General features: G+C 41.3%; 1 protein-coding gene across 1 annotated transcript in view; it reads left to right on the top strand.

Moving 5' to 3' along the window:
- IQGAP1 (IQ motif containing GTPase activating protein 1) overlaps window positions 1-17,211 on the top strand; it is a 1,927,315-nt gene that overhangs the window by 873,056 nt on the left and 1,037,048 nt on the right. Inside the window, exon 17 of the mRNA XM_044076373.1 lies at window positions 15,491-15,741. Coding sequence (XP_043932308.1) covers window positions 15,491-15,741 — 251 coding nt within the window. The remainder of the gene's footprint in view (window positions 1-15,490; window positions 15,742-17,211) is intronic.

Genomic DNA, 17,211 nt, shown 5'->3' on the forward strand with positions numbered 1-17,211 from the left:
TTCCACAGAAAAGCTTGGAAAGTGGATGCCCTGTCATTCAGTTGGAGGAACCTCTCGGGATATGCCTTTCTGCCTCTTCCTCTTCTTCCACAGGTCTTACTGAAGATAAAACAGGACAAGCTCAAGATGATAATCTTGCTGGCTCCAAATTGGCCTCGGCAGTTTTGGTATCCAACGCTGAAAAACCTATGCCTGGAGCCCCCTTGGGTTTTACCTCAGTCTCCGAACCTTCTGTCCCAACATCAGGGTCAGGTTCTTCACTCTCATGTCAGAACTCTCTGCCTGGCAGCCTGGCTAATCCAGGACATTTGATTTCTTCTTTACTACCCAAGCAGGTTATGGGCGTCATTTTAGAAGCCAGACGTCCTAGCACTAGAAATTCTTATGCAGGAAAATAGAAAAGATTTTGTTCCTGGATGCAGGCTCAGGATTCTGATCCTCTTATTCCTAACATTACTTTAATCTTACTTTACTTGACAGACCTCTTACATAAGGGTCTCTCTTTCTCTTCCATTAAGATACATGCCTCTGCTATTTCTGCTCATTATAATTCCGACCCTCCCATCTTTTCCCACCAGCTCATGAGGCAGTTTCTCAGGGGAGCTAAGAACTTAAGGCCTCCTAGATCTCCTCCCATTCCTGCTTGGGATCTCAACTATGTTTTGGAAAAAGTAACCTTGCCTCCTTTTGAGCCCGCTGCTTCTGACATCAAGTTTTTATCTTGGAAGACAGCTATTCTGTTAGCCCTAACCTCTGCCAGGAGGGTTTCAGAGTTACAAGCTCTTATGGCTGTGGAACCATATATTATTTTTCATCAAGACAGGGTATCTTTGAGGACTAAATCCTACTTTCATGCCTAAGGTGGTTTCCAAAGTGGCTTTAAATCAAACTATCCACTTGCCAACCTTTTTCCCCACTCCTCAAAATAAAGGGGAAAGGATCTTACATTCCTTGGATGTACACAGACAGCTACATTTTTTCCTGGACAGAACCAAGGACATCAGAAAATCAGAACAATTGTTTGTTTCTTATGCTTCAAGTTCCCAAGGTAAAGCCATTTCAAAACAGACCATTTCTAAATGGATTGCTCGTGGAATCAGATTTTGTTATTCACACCATGGAAAGCAAATCCCAGGGAGTATATGAACTCATTCCACTAGAGCTGCTGCCACTTCTGCGGCCTTCCTCAGAGGAGTTCCTACCAAAGACATTTTGGAAGCTGCAACTTAGAGTTCAGTGCATACTTTTTCTAAGCACTACAGTCTACCTCTATACTCTAAGTCTAGGGCAGGCTTTGCCTCTGCAGTCTTGCAGGGCCTTTTAGCCGCCCCTTCTTCATTATGACCACCTCCCTCTCTTTCAGCTTTAGGATTCTACCCTACAGTCATGACTGCAACAGTGAAACACGATGAACATAGTACAGTTGTGTACACCTACCATAAATGTAGATGTTCGAGTGTCTTCACTGTTGCAGTCTGGGTTTCCCTCCCTTCTGTCCCCTCTTGTTTTTACTTTTGTGTAGTTCCTTTCTTCACCATTCTTCTGAGGAGTATTTGCATAGGTTATGGGACCTTTTTCATTTTGGGACTCCTGACATCTGGGGCAAGAAAAACTGGAGAAGATGGCGTCGGCTGTCAGCTTTTATATTCCTGGCGCTCTGACGTCAGGGAGCATGGTTGAACAGCCGATGCCGGACCCAGACTTTGGGATTCTGGCCGACCGAGGGCTGCCTGCCGGCATGGGGAGAACCCTACAATCATGACTGCAGCAGTGAAGACACTCGAACATCTACATTTATGGTAGGTGTACACAACTGTACTTTCTACAGATGTTGGAAAATCTGAAGAATTAGGCAGTCAATGTTTGGTACTTTTTGCATCAGTTTGTTACTTATACTGCATGTGCTAGAGGTTTTATTTTCAGGTGTCCCTTGTAAAAGAGCCGTCATCCAACATGTAGCACATTCTAAGCCAAAAGTGGTTAGTGCTCCTCTTCAGAAACCCATTCCAAGCTCAGCAGTCTCCTCTTTAATGCTGTTGAGACACAACATGTTTTAGATGATCATCGAATGATGAAGAAAGCTTTAAGAGGAAGATTCAACTGTGATTTATACCTCCTTTTAATAGTCTTTCTGTTGTGCCACATGCCTGTAAGTGCCAGAACAGAAAGTCTCCATCATAAGTTTTTTTCTCATTGCACTGACTTTTCCAGTAGAATTGGATAGGTTAAGGGAGCAACAGAACTGATAAAAATCCAGATGGCAATATATTTAACTTACCCAAATCCTTACTTTGGGGTCTTTCTTCATTTTACATATTTGGTTAAAGATTTTATAAAAGTTTGTTTCTCTCTCAGTACTTTCCATCCATTGTTATTGATAGGACTGATTAAAAAAAAAAACATTCCCCAGTTATGTTTTCTTGTGTGTCAGGTTAGCACTGAACGTAAACAGCACTTTGCCACTTTGTCATACTTCTTCCAAAGAGTCCAAAAAATTGTTTACTCTAAGAAGGGGGCGGGGGACATTCCTCCAGACAGTGTTGGCAAACAGGTCCTTACTTTAATTTGAAGATTTCCCCCAATAGAATATACTGTCTGTCCAATGGATATGCCTCAGTTCTTTCTGTGGTATCGGGCTATCCTGCAGTCCTCCCAGTATTGTTAAGCCGGCAGTGTGTGTCTGAGCTGCCCCCAAGTTCTCTTCTTTTCTGGTAACCTAAGCACTTTGAGTTTGTGCTAGTTTGTTTTTCCCCTTCTCCTCTACCAAAATGAAAGAAGTTCTGGAAACCATTACGTTCCTGTTCTTGGCAGTATGAGTGCCTTGTTTCTTTCCTGTGCAGGAGGAGCACAGTATCTCTGTTTTTTGGATCAGTATCCACAAAAGCTTCATGTAAAAGAAGCCATTACTGATCTAAAGGAAAGAGGTCATAAAACTGCAGTTTTCCAGCATTTATGCCACACTTGCGTAAGTGGTCATTAGTCTTTCAAAAGCTTTTCATGAGAGTAAAAGGGACACTTTTCAGAGGCGGCATCAATAAGAAGTTAAAGCAACAGAAACCCTGGAAGAGAATGTAGGTAACATAGCATAATTGTAGATGTTAATGTGTGCTCAGTTTTGCAGTTCTAATTTCCCTGCCTCCATACTCCCCTCTTGCTAAGTGGGCAGTGTCATACCATGGTGAGTACCCATAAACCTTTCCTCTTAGATTGCTCCTTTTCTAAACCTACTAGCCTTTGTCCAGGCTACACAGGACGTCTACAGTTCTGTGAAATATTAAGGATGCCAGGAAGTCCAGTACCACAAAGTGTTGGTTAATGAAGTGGAGAAGATTCTATGTAGCAGGGTAAAAGCCAAGACACAGTCTGAGTGTAGTTGTCCCTGGTGTTATACTAATTAGATGTCTTCTTAGCAGGTCATTTTCCTTGTATAGTAAAATGCATGTTTGGTCCCGGTGCGGTTTTCATTTTCTTAGATGAGATTCTGAGATAAGTTTCTCCTGTCTGCTCTTCCATTGTCCGCAGTGGGGTTGCAGTTTTTTAAGTGAGTTAGAGTTTGGGCTTAGAGTGATGGGACATTCTATAAGCCTTGCTCCTCATTCTGTGAATAATTAGGACTTGCCCTTCTTCCTGTTGAGGTGGTGGCGGTAAAATTTGAAGATTTTGGACTGTCATGCCTCTGCTCAGAAGTTCAATTTCTTACTGTGGGTCTACTTTAGGAACATAGTTTTGCTCTTTATTTCATGAAAGAGGTTTTTTAAAGCAATGTCTTGGCTTCCTGGCGAGAGTTTTGTTTCCAGGGTTCGGTCCTCTGACCCCAATGGGATCGTTTGGGGAGTCAGAAGCCACTATGATCCTCCCACTTGTGTTAAAGAAGTTTTATATAGATGGAGCGATACCAATTTTCTGTTGGGTTGGTCTGGTCTGCTGTGGGCATCTGGATTTATTGGACACCCATTGCTGGCTTTGCTGTCCACTTGGAAAAAATGTGTATGTCTTGCCTTTAGTTCCTGTTGGAGTGTGTTTGTGACTTGGGGAGGCAATTCTTTCTCTCTGTCTGTTCTTGAACTTCTTGGACTTTGTTATCCTTATGACCAGCATGTTTGTTGGGTATGGTGTGGGATTTCTTCCAACAGTAGACTCCCAGTGGCCCTCTCTACTTCAGCTGTTCTAATGTTCAAACTAGTTGGAGCTAGCCTTGGATGTAAGCTTTTTTCTTCTTTTACTGTGCAGAAGGGAGCTCAGGATCTCTGCTTTCTTGGCTCCATATCTATAAGACTACCTCATAAAAGAAGCAATTACTCATCTAAAGGAAAGAGGTCATGATGTGAGCAGAGGTAGTGGTGATCCGTTTAAGAAATGAGAGAGTTTATGGGCCAGTAGTTGCCCACCATTAGGGATAGAGAGTTGTGCTATCTGTGGTAGTGTCTGCCTGCTACTCTAGGCTGTTTTTTACTCTGCTAGTCCTCAGGACTAATTGCCTCAAGTGAATGCTATGTCTGCCCTTGATGGGCATTATTATTTTTTTGTTAGTCGTAAAATACCTTTGACTGAAGACCTAGGCACACTAGGAAATAAAATCATAATAATATTTTTCATATTCATGCATCATATTTTTTCTTTTCAGAACACTTATTCACTTCTGCATTACATAAATTGCTCATTTCTTGCCTTCTCTTAAACCTCACTCCTTCTCCTGAACATTATTCTGCATATATTATTCCCATAAATTCCATTTACTTCTATGTAGTTTGCTCCTTCCCTTTCCTAAAGGTTCCACCTCTAGATCTTTTATCTCATTTGCAATACTCATTATTTTAATTACAGTTAGAGTTTGATTTCCATTTTTTAGTATTTGCTTTTTCAGCAGTCAGTAGCATTTAAATGTAGCAAGGTCTTAATTATGTATAGGCCATTCAGGTCTTGTGTCCAGTCTGAGTAATTTTATTAGTTACATTTTCTCCCTTAACATTACTGACAGAGTACTCTAGGGGAATATTTTAAATCTGCCAACTTGTTACACACCCAGAAAACAAGTTCTAAGATGCCTCTTTTTTTCCCCTGACACCTCCAACATTTGCTCTCTACCTGAGGAAAAATTCCCTGAAGACTGTTTGGGGTATAAAAATGTTCAGGTATAATCACTTTGACAACATTTTCTGTACTGCACTCCCTTCCTAGGCAGCTTTCTGTGGTTAGGTGGTCCTCCAGTGCTCCACCTTCTGGATGATACTAGTGTCTCTCTCTGGTTCATTTAAACCAGGTGTTTTTAGCCCATCGGTATGGCCTGTCAATAATGTTCCTTAGCGTTGGATATAGCAGATACATACATTGTGTCTGTTGATCTGTGAAGGAGGTCTTCTGTGGTCAGCCAGAAATATACTCCACCTGCTTTTTGGGGTCTTTCATCTTACCAGAGTTCCCTGTCATTTGGTAGATATGTACTTGTATATGTCGTATTAGAAGTAAGGTTGCCAAATCTGCATTGTTGCCATCAGTTTTCAGGTAGGTACCGATCAGTGGCAAGTGGCAAACTGATGGTGTCGGACAGTAAACACATTTATGTAATTAGTATCTAATGCATGGTGTGTGCTATCCCAGAGCCCATGAACTTATTCAAAAATGCCAAATGTTGTTGGGCAGAATGGATAAAACCATACCACAGGTCCCTTCAAGGAATTAGCACCTGCTTTGTAGATCAGCTGATATTGTAAGATAATTTGTTGCTTACCTGCTTTCTCAGTGGAGTAATCATGTACCTATCCCTTGCTTTCTTGACAGATGTCTCTGTTTTTCAATTCCTGTCCAGATTTTCATGCGTCTTTTTCAATTCCTGTCCAGATTTTCTGAGATCTTAAATAATATTCTTTTCCAGAGTAAATTATTTTAGGCCCTTCTAAAGAGGAGAACAAACATGCATTCAGCAGCCCCTAAGAAGTGGTGAGGGCTTTGGTGCTTCCTTTCTTATCTCTATATTTTCATCAAAGTTCACTCGCTTGGTATAACTATACCTTAGGTTCAGTGTGCTTTCCTGTCCAGTAAAATTTGCCAGTCCTTTGACTTCATATTTGTGTGTGAAGTGTTTGGGCATTTTAGAGTTTGATGGCAACTTTTAGTCTAATTGACTCTGCCAGTGAAACATTTTCAATAAAGGGAAATTTTTGAGAGCCTGAAAAAAGCACAAGAGTCACTAGAAGACTCGGACATACTGGAGGTAGAGATTAAGAAGAAGACCAGCAACACTGAAATTAGTTAAGAAATGGGAGACTATAAGCATCAGTCACATTTATGAAATATAGCTTTGCAAAAAAATGTCTGACTTTTTTCTGTTGTCTTTATTAAACTTGTGGGTGGACTGTCAAGCATATACCTTACTTTTGCCATTGTTTAGAAAGACACTAAAGGGGGGAAAAGAAATAACCAAGTAAAACAATTTTTGTTCTTATTAGTATTTGTGGTAAGCATTTTCTTTTATAAACTGAATGTTATATTGTAAAGCAGTTTTGCATCGTCTTTTCATCCTCAAAACCGAACTCTCCTCTTGCATATTTTTTCAAATGTCACATCAGGGAGTCCTAGAAACCTATTCCAGGTGCTTTCAAAGGACAAGGGCTTTAATCAAGGATCTTTCTCATTTACAAAAAAGAAGGGACTTGGAGACTAGTATTAGACATATCTGATTCAAACTTTCATACTGTTGTCCCAAAATTCAAGATGCTTACCCTCCAAACCTCTCTCTCCTTTGATTCCTCTTTGGTGACTCTGGATATGAAGGGACACATACCACCACATACTCATTCACAGAAAATTCATGCTGTGTTTAAGATTTTCAGTCACTGGTTCAAATTTTCAGTTCTCTTCTTTAACCTTCAGTCTTTCTATGGCTCCAGTAGTGTTTACAAAGTGTCTAGCTCCAGTAATTGCTTTTTGGAGACTCCAAGGCATTTATACCTTCTCTTAAGATCGCCTTATTTTTGCAAATTTTTTTCTAAATTTTCAGGAGTCTCTGATATTTGTCATAAACTTGTTTCAAAATCTTGGGTTCCTTCTAAACCTAGAGAAGTTGTCACTTTCTCTGTCTCACGGAATCACTTTAGTCTGTCTGCTAGTCACTTCCGTAATGATGACCAACCTTTTTCCAGATAAGTTAGCCTGTTTATGATCAGTTTATACACTTTTCTCATCTTTCAGTGAATGTAGCAAGGGAATTCCTTAGGCTACTAGAGTATATGGCCCTCACTCCTGATGGTCCCTTTATCAGGTTACATGTGAGGAAAATTTAGTGTTACCTAAAATCAGTGTGGACTCTGCACCAACATTCTCTTTCCTTACTGATGACAGTTATTTACTAAGAAGGAAGTCTTTGTGGATAGACCAAATGTTACTGAATCCAGGCCTCCCCAACTGTTCTGCTCCAGCTCGGTCTGTAGCCATAGATGTTTTAGACTTAGCTTGGGGAGCTGTGTCTAGGGGAGTCAAAGTGCAGGGATGTTGGGAATAACATTTCAAGAATAAACACATCAATGTAAAAGAAATGATGGCCCTGACAAATGGTTTAAAAAATGTGCATTGTTTGCGGACTCCACCTATTTAAATACTCATAAGCAACACCACTGTGATACATATCTAAATAAATTGGGAGGGTGACCGGGTCTTGCCGTCTTGCAGACTGGTCATGTTAGCCTGGGAACCTGCAGTTAAGCACAGTACATTCGTTCAGGCTTCTTGCATTCTATCAGAAAAGATCATGGTAGCAGACACTCTGAGCAGGCCCTGGGTGATCTTTGAGGACATAAGCCACCTCTAGGGAGCTCCTCAAGTAGGTCTGCTTGCCACCATTTACACCGGACATCTTGAGAAATTCTACTCCAAGGAATCCTACACACAGGCCTGGAAGACAGATGCTTTTTCTTTACTGAGGACAGGAAGATTCCTTGATGCAGTTCCCCCTTCCCTCTAATAACCAGAGTCCTTTTATAGTTCCAAAAGGACTCTCCAGGGATAATCTTGTTAACTCCCCAAACTTCCCCACAAAATAGATCCACCTGCACAGGGCAAGGGATCTCAGGTTGACCCCCCCCCCCCCCGGGCATTAATGGGTTGGTGTAGTTGATAGAAATTTTATTCCATAAAAGCACCTTTTCTATGAGAACATACATCAGGTGTTAATGGAAAAGATTTTCTAGTTGGTGCCAGTAGAAGAACCAGGCCCCCCCCCCCCCTTACAAGGTGGATGCCCATCTGATTCTACGGTAGCTGCATGAATTGTTTAACCAGACTTTCTCTTCTGTTTACCACTTTTCAGTCATTTTTGCATGTCTGCATTTAGATCTTTCTTCCTTATTCCAAGTAAAGCATTTTTTTAAAAGAGGGTTTGCATGTTCATTTCACTCTTCCATTTTTTGAATCAGCTCACCAAGCTGATTTGAGGTTCCTAACATGGAAAACTGTTCTGCTTATTGCTCCGACTTTGGTTAGGTGTGTATGGTGATTTAGGCCATTCTCATTTTTTTACAGGGACAGGATAACTAAAGTGGTTTCTAAATTTATCTGAAATCGTAAAAGGGGGAGAAAGAGTCTTACATACTCTGAATTTCTGCAGACAACTCTGATACTGCATGGACAGAACAAGACGTCAGAGCTTTAGACCAGCACTTCATCTGTGTTGATGGAGTGAATAAAGGGGCAACCAGTGTCAAACCAGACAATTGCCAACTGGCTGTAAAACTGTTCATTTCTGATACTTATACCATGTTCATTCCATTTCTTAGATGGCTGTGGCTCATTCTACCAGAGCAATAACTATTTCCAGAAGATTTTGGAAAAGTGTGGACTTGAGCTATTATAGAGACATCTAATTATTCACCTGTACCTTCTTTAAAAAATATTCCAATATTGATGCATTTTCTAGGTCCAGATCAGGATTTGTTGGGGCTTTTCTTCAGGGGATCCTGGACTCTGGCCTGTGTTCCTCCTCCCTTGCTGCTTAAGCTTTGGAAATCATCCCATATTGCTTTATGCTACTGCAACAGTGATCTAATGATGCGCATACTACTGTCGTGTCAGTAAACTTACCATAACAGAATAGATCATTCTTGTAATGCAACCCTCCATTCATCTCCCTTTTTTTCTCTGATCCTTTATTCTTTCTTCATACATGCACGCACGCGTGTGTGCGTGCACATGTGTGTGTGTGTGTGTGTGTGTGTGTGTGTGTGTGTGTGTGTATATATATATATATATATATATATATATATGTGTGTGTGTATATGTATGTATGTATGTGTATATATATATATCTTTGGAGAGTCACCTTTTTGGCCAGGTTAGAGGTTCCTTTCCACCTTTACCTGTCTTCTAGCACATATGTATCCCTCTAGGCTTGAGCTTCCGTTGGTTTGAGGCAAGATAGCTCTGAGAGTTTGTGCCTGTGTATCTGTTTATACTAGCATACCTTTGTGCCTCCTCGGACATGCATTGTGTGTGGAAGGAATCCAGCAGCTTTTGTTTACAGGCTGGACATCCAATCCTTGGCAGGATATGTCTTGTATAGCTTTATACTGCTGTAGCAGTAAACTGTTTGAACATCCATTGTTCACGCAAATGTATTTACACAACTGTACTTTCCTTCTATTCTTATTGGCAGACTAGATAATAAGTTAAATTGAACTAGACTTATTTTCTATGCTTTTCTTTGGAGATTCCTGTAATCGCTACTGCTAATTTAATGTCTCTGCAAAATTCAGGGAAGAAACGTCAGAGGTTATTCTTAGTCATCCATGGTTGTCAAGAAAGAACATGGTTGATGTTACCAAGAGCTATTATGGTGCAAGAAGTTATTGGCCCAAGCCAGGAGTGGAAACATTAAACCCTATCCATCAAACATTCTGCCCTTTTTTCTCCACTGTCTTGGATTTGATATATATAGTTAGGGGGGTGTTGGGGGCAATGCTCCCCCCACCTGGGTAGGTTTGAAATATTGCATTGTGTGAGATGGGGAAATGTTGGCTGACTAGTTAATTTCCCTGTAGAAAAAAAATGAGCATTCACAGAATGAAAAATTGATTGCTGGTATTCGATGTTTAGCTGTTCGATGCAAGTGTTACTCAATGATTAAATATAGACTATAAAAATTCATAAATAAATTGCAGTTCTAAAATACATAGGTTTATAGGTGTGTACTAGGCTAATGGCCATGGAGCCCTTACAAGCCTAGCCCATAGGATTACCCTAGCATCTTGCCACCCTACCTTAGTTCCTAGTGCCTCTGTCAAGTAGAGCCACTGGAGTAATCCCCGGAGTGAATTTTCTATGTCCCATCCACTCATCAAGATTGCTGTTAAGGGCCAGTGAGGTACTCTGTTTGACATGTATGGAATGTCTATTCCATAGCATGGGCAGTCTCTGGGTTATGAACCTGTCCCTCCAGCATGTTCTGTTGATTGTGGTAATAAGGTTGCGGTCTCTGGAGCGTGTGGTGCGGACAGATTGGGATTTCTTTAGATGTAGCATTTCTAACAGAGCTGAGAAAGACATGGCTTTGTAAGTAAAGCAGAAAGCGCCTCGAAGTAGGCAATACGAGACCGGAAATAGTTGGAGTTTTTTGAGTCTGTCCATATAGGATAAGTGTTTAAGGCCTAAGATCCTCTTTGTGAGGTACTTTTGTGGCCTCACTAGTTGTTGCAGATGTCTAGTGAGGTAAATGCCAAATGGGACATTGTACTTGATTGTCCTAATGAGGGAAGAGTAGAGGGAGGCAGTGACCTCTTTCTTCCTGGATGCAAAACCCTTAGTAATAAGATGTGCCACATAGGACTTACTGACCACAGTGGCAATGTGGTGGTCAAAAGAGAGGTTGCTGTCAACCTGTGTTCCCAAATCTCTTGTAACGCCTTCTGTGTTCATTGGACTACCATCGATGGTGGTAATTCATGGGAAATGGATTTTTCACAAAGGAGATGACACATTTTGTGGCATTGAGCTTAAGGCCATGGTTCTGACACCAGTCGTTGGTCTCAGTGAGGCCTTCCTGTAGGATGTCAACATCACTTGGGGAATTAATAATAGCTCCCAACTTGCAATAGTCTGCGAACTTTGTCAGCCAGAGTCCTTTTGTGTTGGCCTGGACTTCAGAGAAGTAGATACCAAACAGGAGAGGACCCAGGACCGAACCCTGTGGTACTCCATTCGTGACTGGTCGGCAGTCTGACTTGGAGTCAGCTACTTTCACACTGTAGGTTCGGTCTTTGAGCCAGTTTGCAACCCATCTAATGATATACGGGTTGATGCCTAGCTTAGTGAGTTTTTCTATGATTCCTGAGTGGGGAATAACATCAAAGACCGTGGCCAGATCAAAGTAGGCTGTATGAACCACTTTGCCTTCATCCGCAGCTCGGGTGACTGACTCATAGAAGTCGACCAGTTTGAGCATGCATGATCTACCCTTCACAAAACCAGATTGTGTGGGATCCAGAGTTTGGAGATTCCCTATATCCTTGTTTATTAGGTCCATGATTATGCATTCCATAGCTTTGCATATCAGCCTCTTCAGGCTAATGGGGTGATAGTTCCCAGGGTCTGTAATCACTCCTCCTTTGTGGAGGGGGGTGACTATAACTGTGCTCCATTCGATAGGGACAAAGCCTGAGGGGAGGCTGTGACTGAACAGGGCACACAGATGAGGAGCCAGTTCACTCTGTAGAACACAGCCAGGGATACTTTTAGGTCCCATAGAAGCTGTATTCTTGGCTTTGGACAGTGCTGTTTTAACTTGTGTAGCAGTAATACTGGGTGCCTGGCAATCTACTGGTACTGTCGTCCAGTATATTGGCAATATCTGTTGACTCGGTGTAGGAGGTGTCATAGTGCAGTAGCTCAGAGCAAATCTGGGAGTTCCTTTACATAACTATAAAAGGCCTTGTGGTTGTCGTTACTATCTGTTGCAATTCTGTTTTCATAGCTAGCTTTAAAGAATTTTATGAGGGATCTCAACTTTTTGTTGAGGCTAGTAAGGGAGTTTTTCCAGTCTTGGGATTTCACCTTATCCCATATTAGTTTTCTCCTTCTGTTGTAGAGTTTGTTTATGGCAGGGGACCACCAGATTGGCTTCCTTTTTTTTGGAAGAGAGCGTCTTTGTTCTTTTGGATATGGCAAGACCCATGCATTTGTACAGTGCATTGGTGTATGATTTGGCAGTCAAGCAACTATTCTCCATGTACATGAGTGCAGTGAAGTTAGCCACCACTGTTTTTAGGAGCAAAAGTTAGCTTTGAAGAAGTTTTTCATGGTGGCTACCTTTGCGGGTGTGGGGGGGGGGGGTCAGAGGGATGTTCATTTCCAAGGTGATTAGTTTGTGGTCAGATATAACCAGGGAGTAGTTGACTATTGGTGTAGAGCAACGGTTGCCCATGTTAGTAATGATCAGGTCAAGGTTGTTGTTACCTCCAGGAGAGGGTTGCAGTGTACATAAGGCAGTTGTTACATTGCCTCAGGATGCCCAAGTTCCCAGGTTAATAGGAGAAAGTACAGGGAACTGACCTTTAGACATGCTTGGAGGGGTGGGCATTAATAAGTACTGGAGCTGTTTCCTTGAAGAATGTTTAGTGCTGGTAGCACTTTTGTGTGCTACAATAATTGCTACAAAGTCTTGTAAAGTGCTAGATTAATAAGCTAGTAAAAGTGCAGGAGAGGAGAGAACTAGCAGATGTAAGGGCAAAAATGAAGAGCAGACTTTGGCACCACTCAGAAGCTTACAAACAGTCCTGGATACAGCAAATCTTTATCTGGACTAGACTAGTTACAGGAAAGGCGGGAAAAGCAAAAAACGCAGGCTTTTGAATCAGAAAGTTGAAAGAGATGGAAAAACTGCCCAAAAGGCCAATAAACTACAATTTCTGGGCCAGAAACCACGCATCTTGTGGTAGGCTACCTAGTGCTTACCACACCCACTCCCACTGATATACTAGAAGGCTTCCCTCCAGCACAGAAAGGCTTGGGGGCTAAGATGCTTACAAACAGTCCTGGATACAGCAGATCTGTATCCGGACTAGACTAGTTACAGGAAAGGCGGGAAACAAGTCAAACGCGGGCTTTTAAACCAGAAAGTTGAAAGAGATGGAAACACTGCCCAAACGGCCAATAAACTGCAATTTCTGGGCCAGAAACCACTACCTCTTGGCAGAAATTGCCTTCTATAAGTTAAACTATAACTGAACAGTTTAAGAGATGACACTAATCTCTACAGTCGTATTAGTAAACCATGATCAGTCTGTAAGAAAAGGCCAAATCCAGAAAGAAGTACTCCATCTGACCAAATTTCATCCATGTTTCAAGAACTGCAGCCAAAAGTTCAAATAGGCAAGATAAAAAGCAACAGCAAATTTGGGCTATATGCAGACATCATGTAAAGGCTGCTGCAAGAATATTGCATATAAAACTAGTAAAAGCAAAGTATTCCAGAAACCATTTGGGTGACAGCAGCCATGTCAGTGGAACACAGATGTTACCAATGTGTGGAGCTAAAGGGCATACACAGTTGATACTCAGAGGCATTTAAAGGATCTGGTTCTCAGTGTGACGGGAGTTGCACCCGGCAGTGCCTCATTTGGTCAGCATGCAGGCATTCTGACCCGTCTCGTTCACCAGCATGATTTGACTCTCTTACTCCTTGGTAAATACTTGTTTGCTGTTTTTGCCCATCATTACTGTGCTTAAGACAGGATTATGATTCAACATTAAGAAAGTTTCATAACAGGAGTGTGCTACAACTTTCACCCATTGAAGAATGTCTTCCCTCTGCATGACCTGAGCTTAATGATTGCCAGGCATTCCCATTTGTTATATGATCTTACTAGCTTAGCATTTCTAAAGCTGTTTTGTTAGAAGGCTCTCTCTTAGTGCTAATCAGCTCAGCACATATGATTTTAGAGCTTTAGACTCTCTTGTATGGAATCATATGTGATCTTTCACAGTGATTAATTGTTCCTTATGACTAACCAATGTTTTCTCCTGAAAGTGGTCTGTGAGTTTTTCCTAAAGCAATCCCATTCATCTCATTGTTTTCTTTACTGAGACAGAAACTAGGGGTAACAGAGTAATGCCAACCTTGACCGTATACCGCCAGTTAAGGGTGGTACATGAAGTGGGTGTGTGACTGTAGGAAGACAGACCAGAGGGGAAGGGTCCATATTAACCAAAAAGATATGTAAAGCTGATTGCCAACTGCATTATCTTTTGCCATTAGGTGATGAGCCACCCACTGCTAAATGTGTTTAAAGCCCACTCTATTAGAGGAGTGACTGCCTTCAGTACTTGCTTCAGGAATGTTACCATTTTGGAAATTGTTCAGTGGTCAGTGCCTTTAGCCAACATTAATGCATTGAACTCCTCTCCAGGAGTCTGTCTTAATTTCATACAACTGTACGTTAGCACTCTGCTTTTTGAACATTTAGTCTTAGTCTGTCTTTTGTTTCCTACCACACTGGTTATTTGTTGAAATCAACCCAGTTAAGGATAGAGTGCCACATAATTTCTTCTTGTAATATTAGAAGACCTTTCTTGAGAGAGGTTGGCTTAAGGGGGAGTTGTCAAAATGGTTAAGGTCTTTACCTCATGGATACAAGGTGCAGGATTTGTTTCTGACCTATAAGAATTGGCTAGGCTTGTAATAGTCTGCACACTAATAGTCTAGTGTTGACCTGTGTATCAAGAATACCCTCCATCCTGTAGGTGGCTGAGTGGATGGTTCGTCCATACAGCCTCATCTAGTGGAGTTTGCTTTAAGCTGGGCAGGTATGAATTTCATATATTACTTGTAAGCTGCATGGGTGTCAAGTATGAGTTTCTTCAGTTGCAAGAAGTTGCTTGCTTTTGATCAGGGGGGCAGATTGATGAACCCTGAGTAAGGGCATGCTTTATGTAGATGGCACATGTTATAGTTTGTGTCAGCATAAGTATATACTTGCCCTCAAGCATGTGATCTTCCAGAAAATTACAGAATTCCAGCCTTAGTAGAAAGGATAAACCTAACTAAGAATTCATCCATCAAGAAAAGAAGGAATCGTTTCATAATAAATTGGTGCAGTAAACGTGTATGATTTTTTGTCTGTTTTGTTATCTGTAATTTCTAAAATAGGTTATGCTTGCCTAGTTCTTAAACATGAAAAGGAATGCATTGAGTCTGCAGTGTGGGGCAAATTTATATTGTAGTTCTTGCCTCCTCTCTGTATTTTGATTTTTGTAGCTCAACACCCGTTTTGTTTCTGAAATAATCAGAAATGGAATATGTTAGTGGTTTTGATTTAGCAGTTTTTGTTTGATTTAGAACCTCTCTGTAAATGAACTTGCATTAGATATGTTGGGGGCTGCTATGTAAACTTTTTCAAAAATGTTTTCTTTGACTGGAACTCTTAAAATTAAATATGCTACTTGTGTCACAACCTACCAAAGTCAGCTTGCATGTGGACTCAGGAACTCTGGATTTTTTTCTTTCCAGTTTCCTTGGGAATACTTGCGATTAATGAAGCTGTGGACAGTGGAGAGGTTGCTCAGACCTTAAGTGCTCTACGCTCACCTGATGTTGGATTATATGGTGTTACTCCTGAGTGTGATGAGGCATATCAAGCAGAGCTCCAAGAACTGAAGAAAAGTATGCTGGCGAATGGTAAGTGTACGTTTCTTGTGTCATCTGATGAGGAACCAAAGAATGATGCAAGTGATTTCATGACCTGTAGACCAGCAAACCTGGTATTGCTTTCGTAAAGGTGTACTCAAAGGTTTCCTTTTCAGGACTACTGCAGAAGGTCTGAAAGTAGAACAGGAAACTGCAAACTGTGGGTGAAATAGTCCATTAAAAGGTTATTACCTTTGTAGATAAAACATAAAGACATACTAGATAACCAGGGATTTATTTTGAGGAATCATTAGGTAGATTTTTTCTTAAAGTGGTAGTTAAGTTTTTGATTACTGAGTATCATACTAAAAGTAAAATGCACAAAGAAAGTTACTATACATGGCTTCTTTTCCCCCTTTTTTTTTTTTAAATCTCATATCCTGTAACTGTCAGGCCTTCCCAGTAGTAGCACCCTGTCCCTGATTCCGGACGTTTACTTGGGGGAGGAAAGTCTGGTGCTTGGAACCATTATCCACACATATCAGAGGTGGTTAACTATTTTTGTGTGTTTATATAACCCCCCCCCCCCATGACGATGTGCATATCCATGTTTCTGTGTCTGCCTTCTGTGCTTCCACCACATCCACATGTGCACACTCCTCATGTGAGGACAGGAGTCATCACCCACTTGGAAGCCACAAGGCACATCCCTCTCGACTGGCTGCTGCCTTCATTGTTGCATGTGACCTCAGCCGCATGCTACTGGAGCAATAGAAATGACCAGCTGGGAAGCCATTAACCTCCCCCATATAAGCACCATCCATCCTCCCCTGCCTTCTCATCAGTTGCCTGAGCCACAATTTGAACCTGGGTCACCAGGAGCATAATTATGGCTCTATTTCTTTGCTGCTAGAAGGCTGACCAGTATTGTTTTTAATACATGCATCAGTGCCAAATCAGCCCCTTTGTAAATGTGTTTAGATGAATTACTTGGGAGAGCGTAGTCGCAGTCAATGCAAAGACTTCAGAATACATGTATTACAGGTCCTATAAGTTGTTCTGGAGGCTGTACTTGCCATTTACAGAGCAGTACATCCATTTAATGAACTGCAGAGTGGTGGGCAAATTTTTTTTATGGTTAATTACTGTGAGCTCCTTTTTTCACCCTCTAATGTGACTTTTTTTGTAGAATTGTTTGTTGGCTCATTAGGTAAACTGTTAATGTTCAGGAGCAAAGGGACAGTGCTAGGCAAGAAATCGCATGGATCTTAAGCGGAGTTATTTTTCATCTTCACGTAGACACAGTTAAAAGTTCCTGCCACCCTTTTCAAGCACTTGCAAAATAGCGTTCACCTTTTAAATTGAGCATGGCTGTAGATGAGAACTCTGGTGTAAATTTGTTACTATGATCTAATCAAGACTAACTGTAAAGGGAGCCAAAGGAATACTTTTGTTTGACCTGTTGTGGTAACCTATTCCATAGGATGGGAATATGCTAAATTAGGAACCTGTCCTTCCATGGGTCTTATTTGTTGTAGTCCTTTTTCTGCCAGAAACTGAATCTAGAAGCACAAAAGCATGTAGCAGGTCATACAAGAAGTACA

This window comes from Protopterus annectens, chromosome 7.part0 (assembly GCF_019279795.1).
Source record: "Protopterus annectens isolate FY-2018-M chromosome 7.part0, PAN1.0, whole genome shotgun sequence".
NCBI classification, from domain to species: Eukaryota; Metazoa; Chordata; order Ceratodontiformes; family Protopteridae; genus Protopterus; species Protopterus annectens.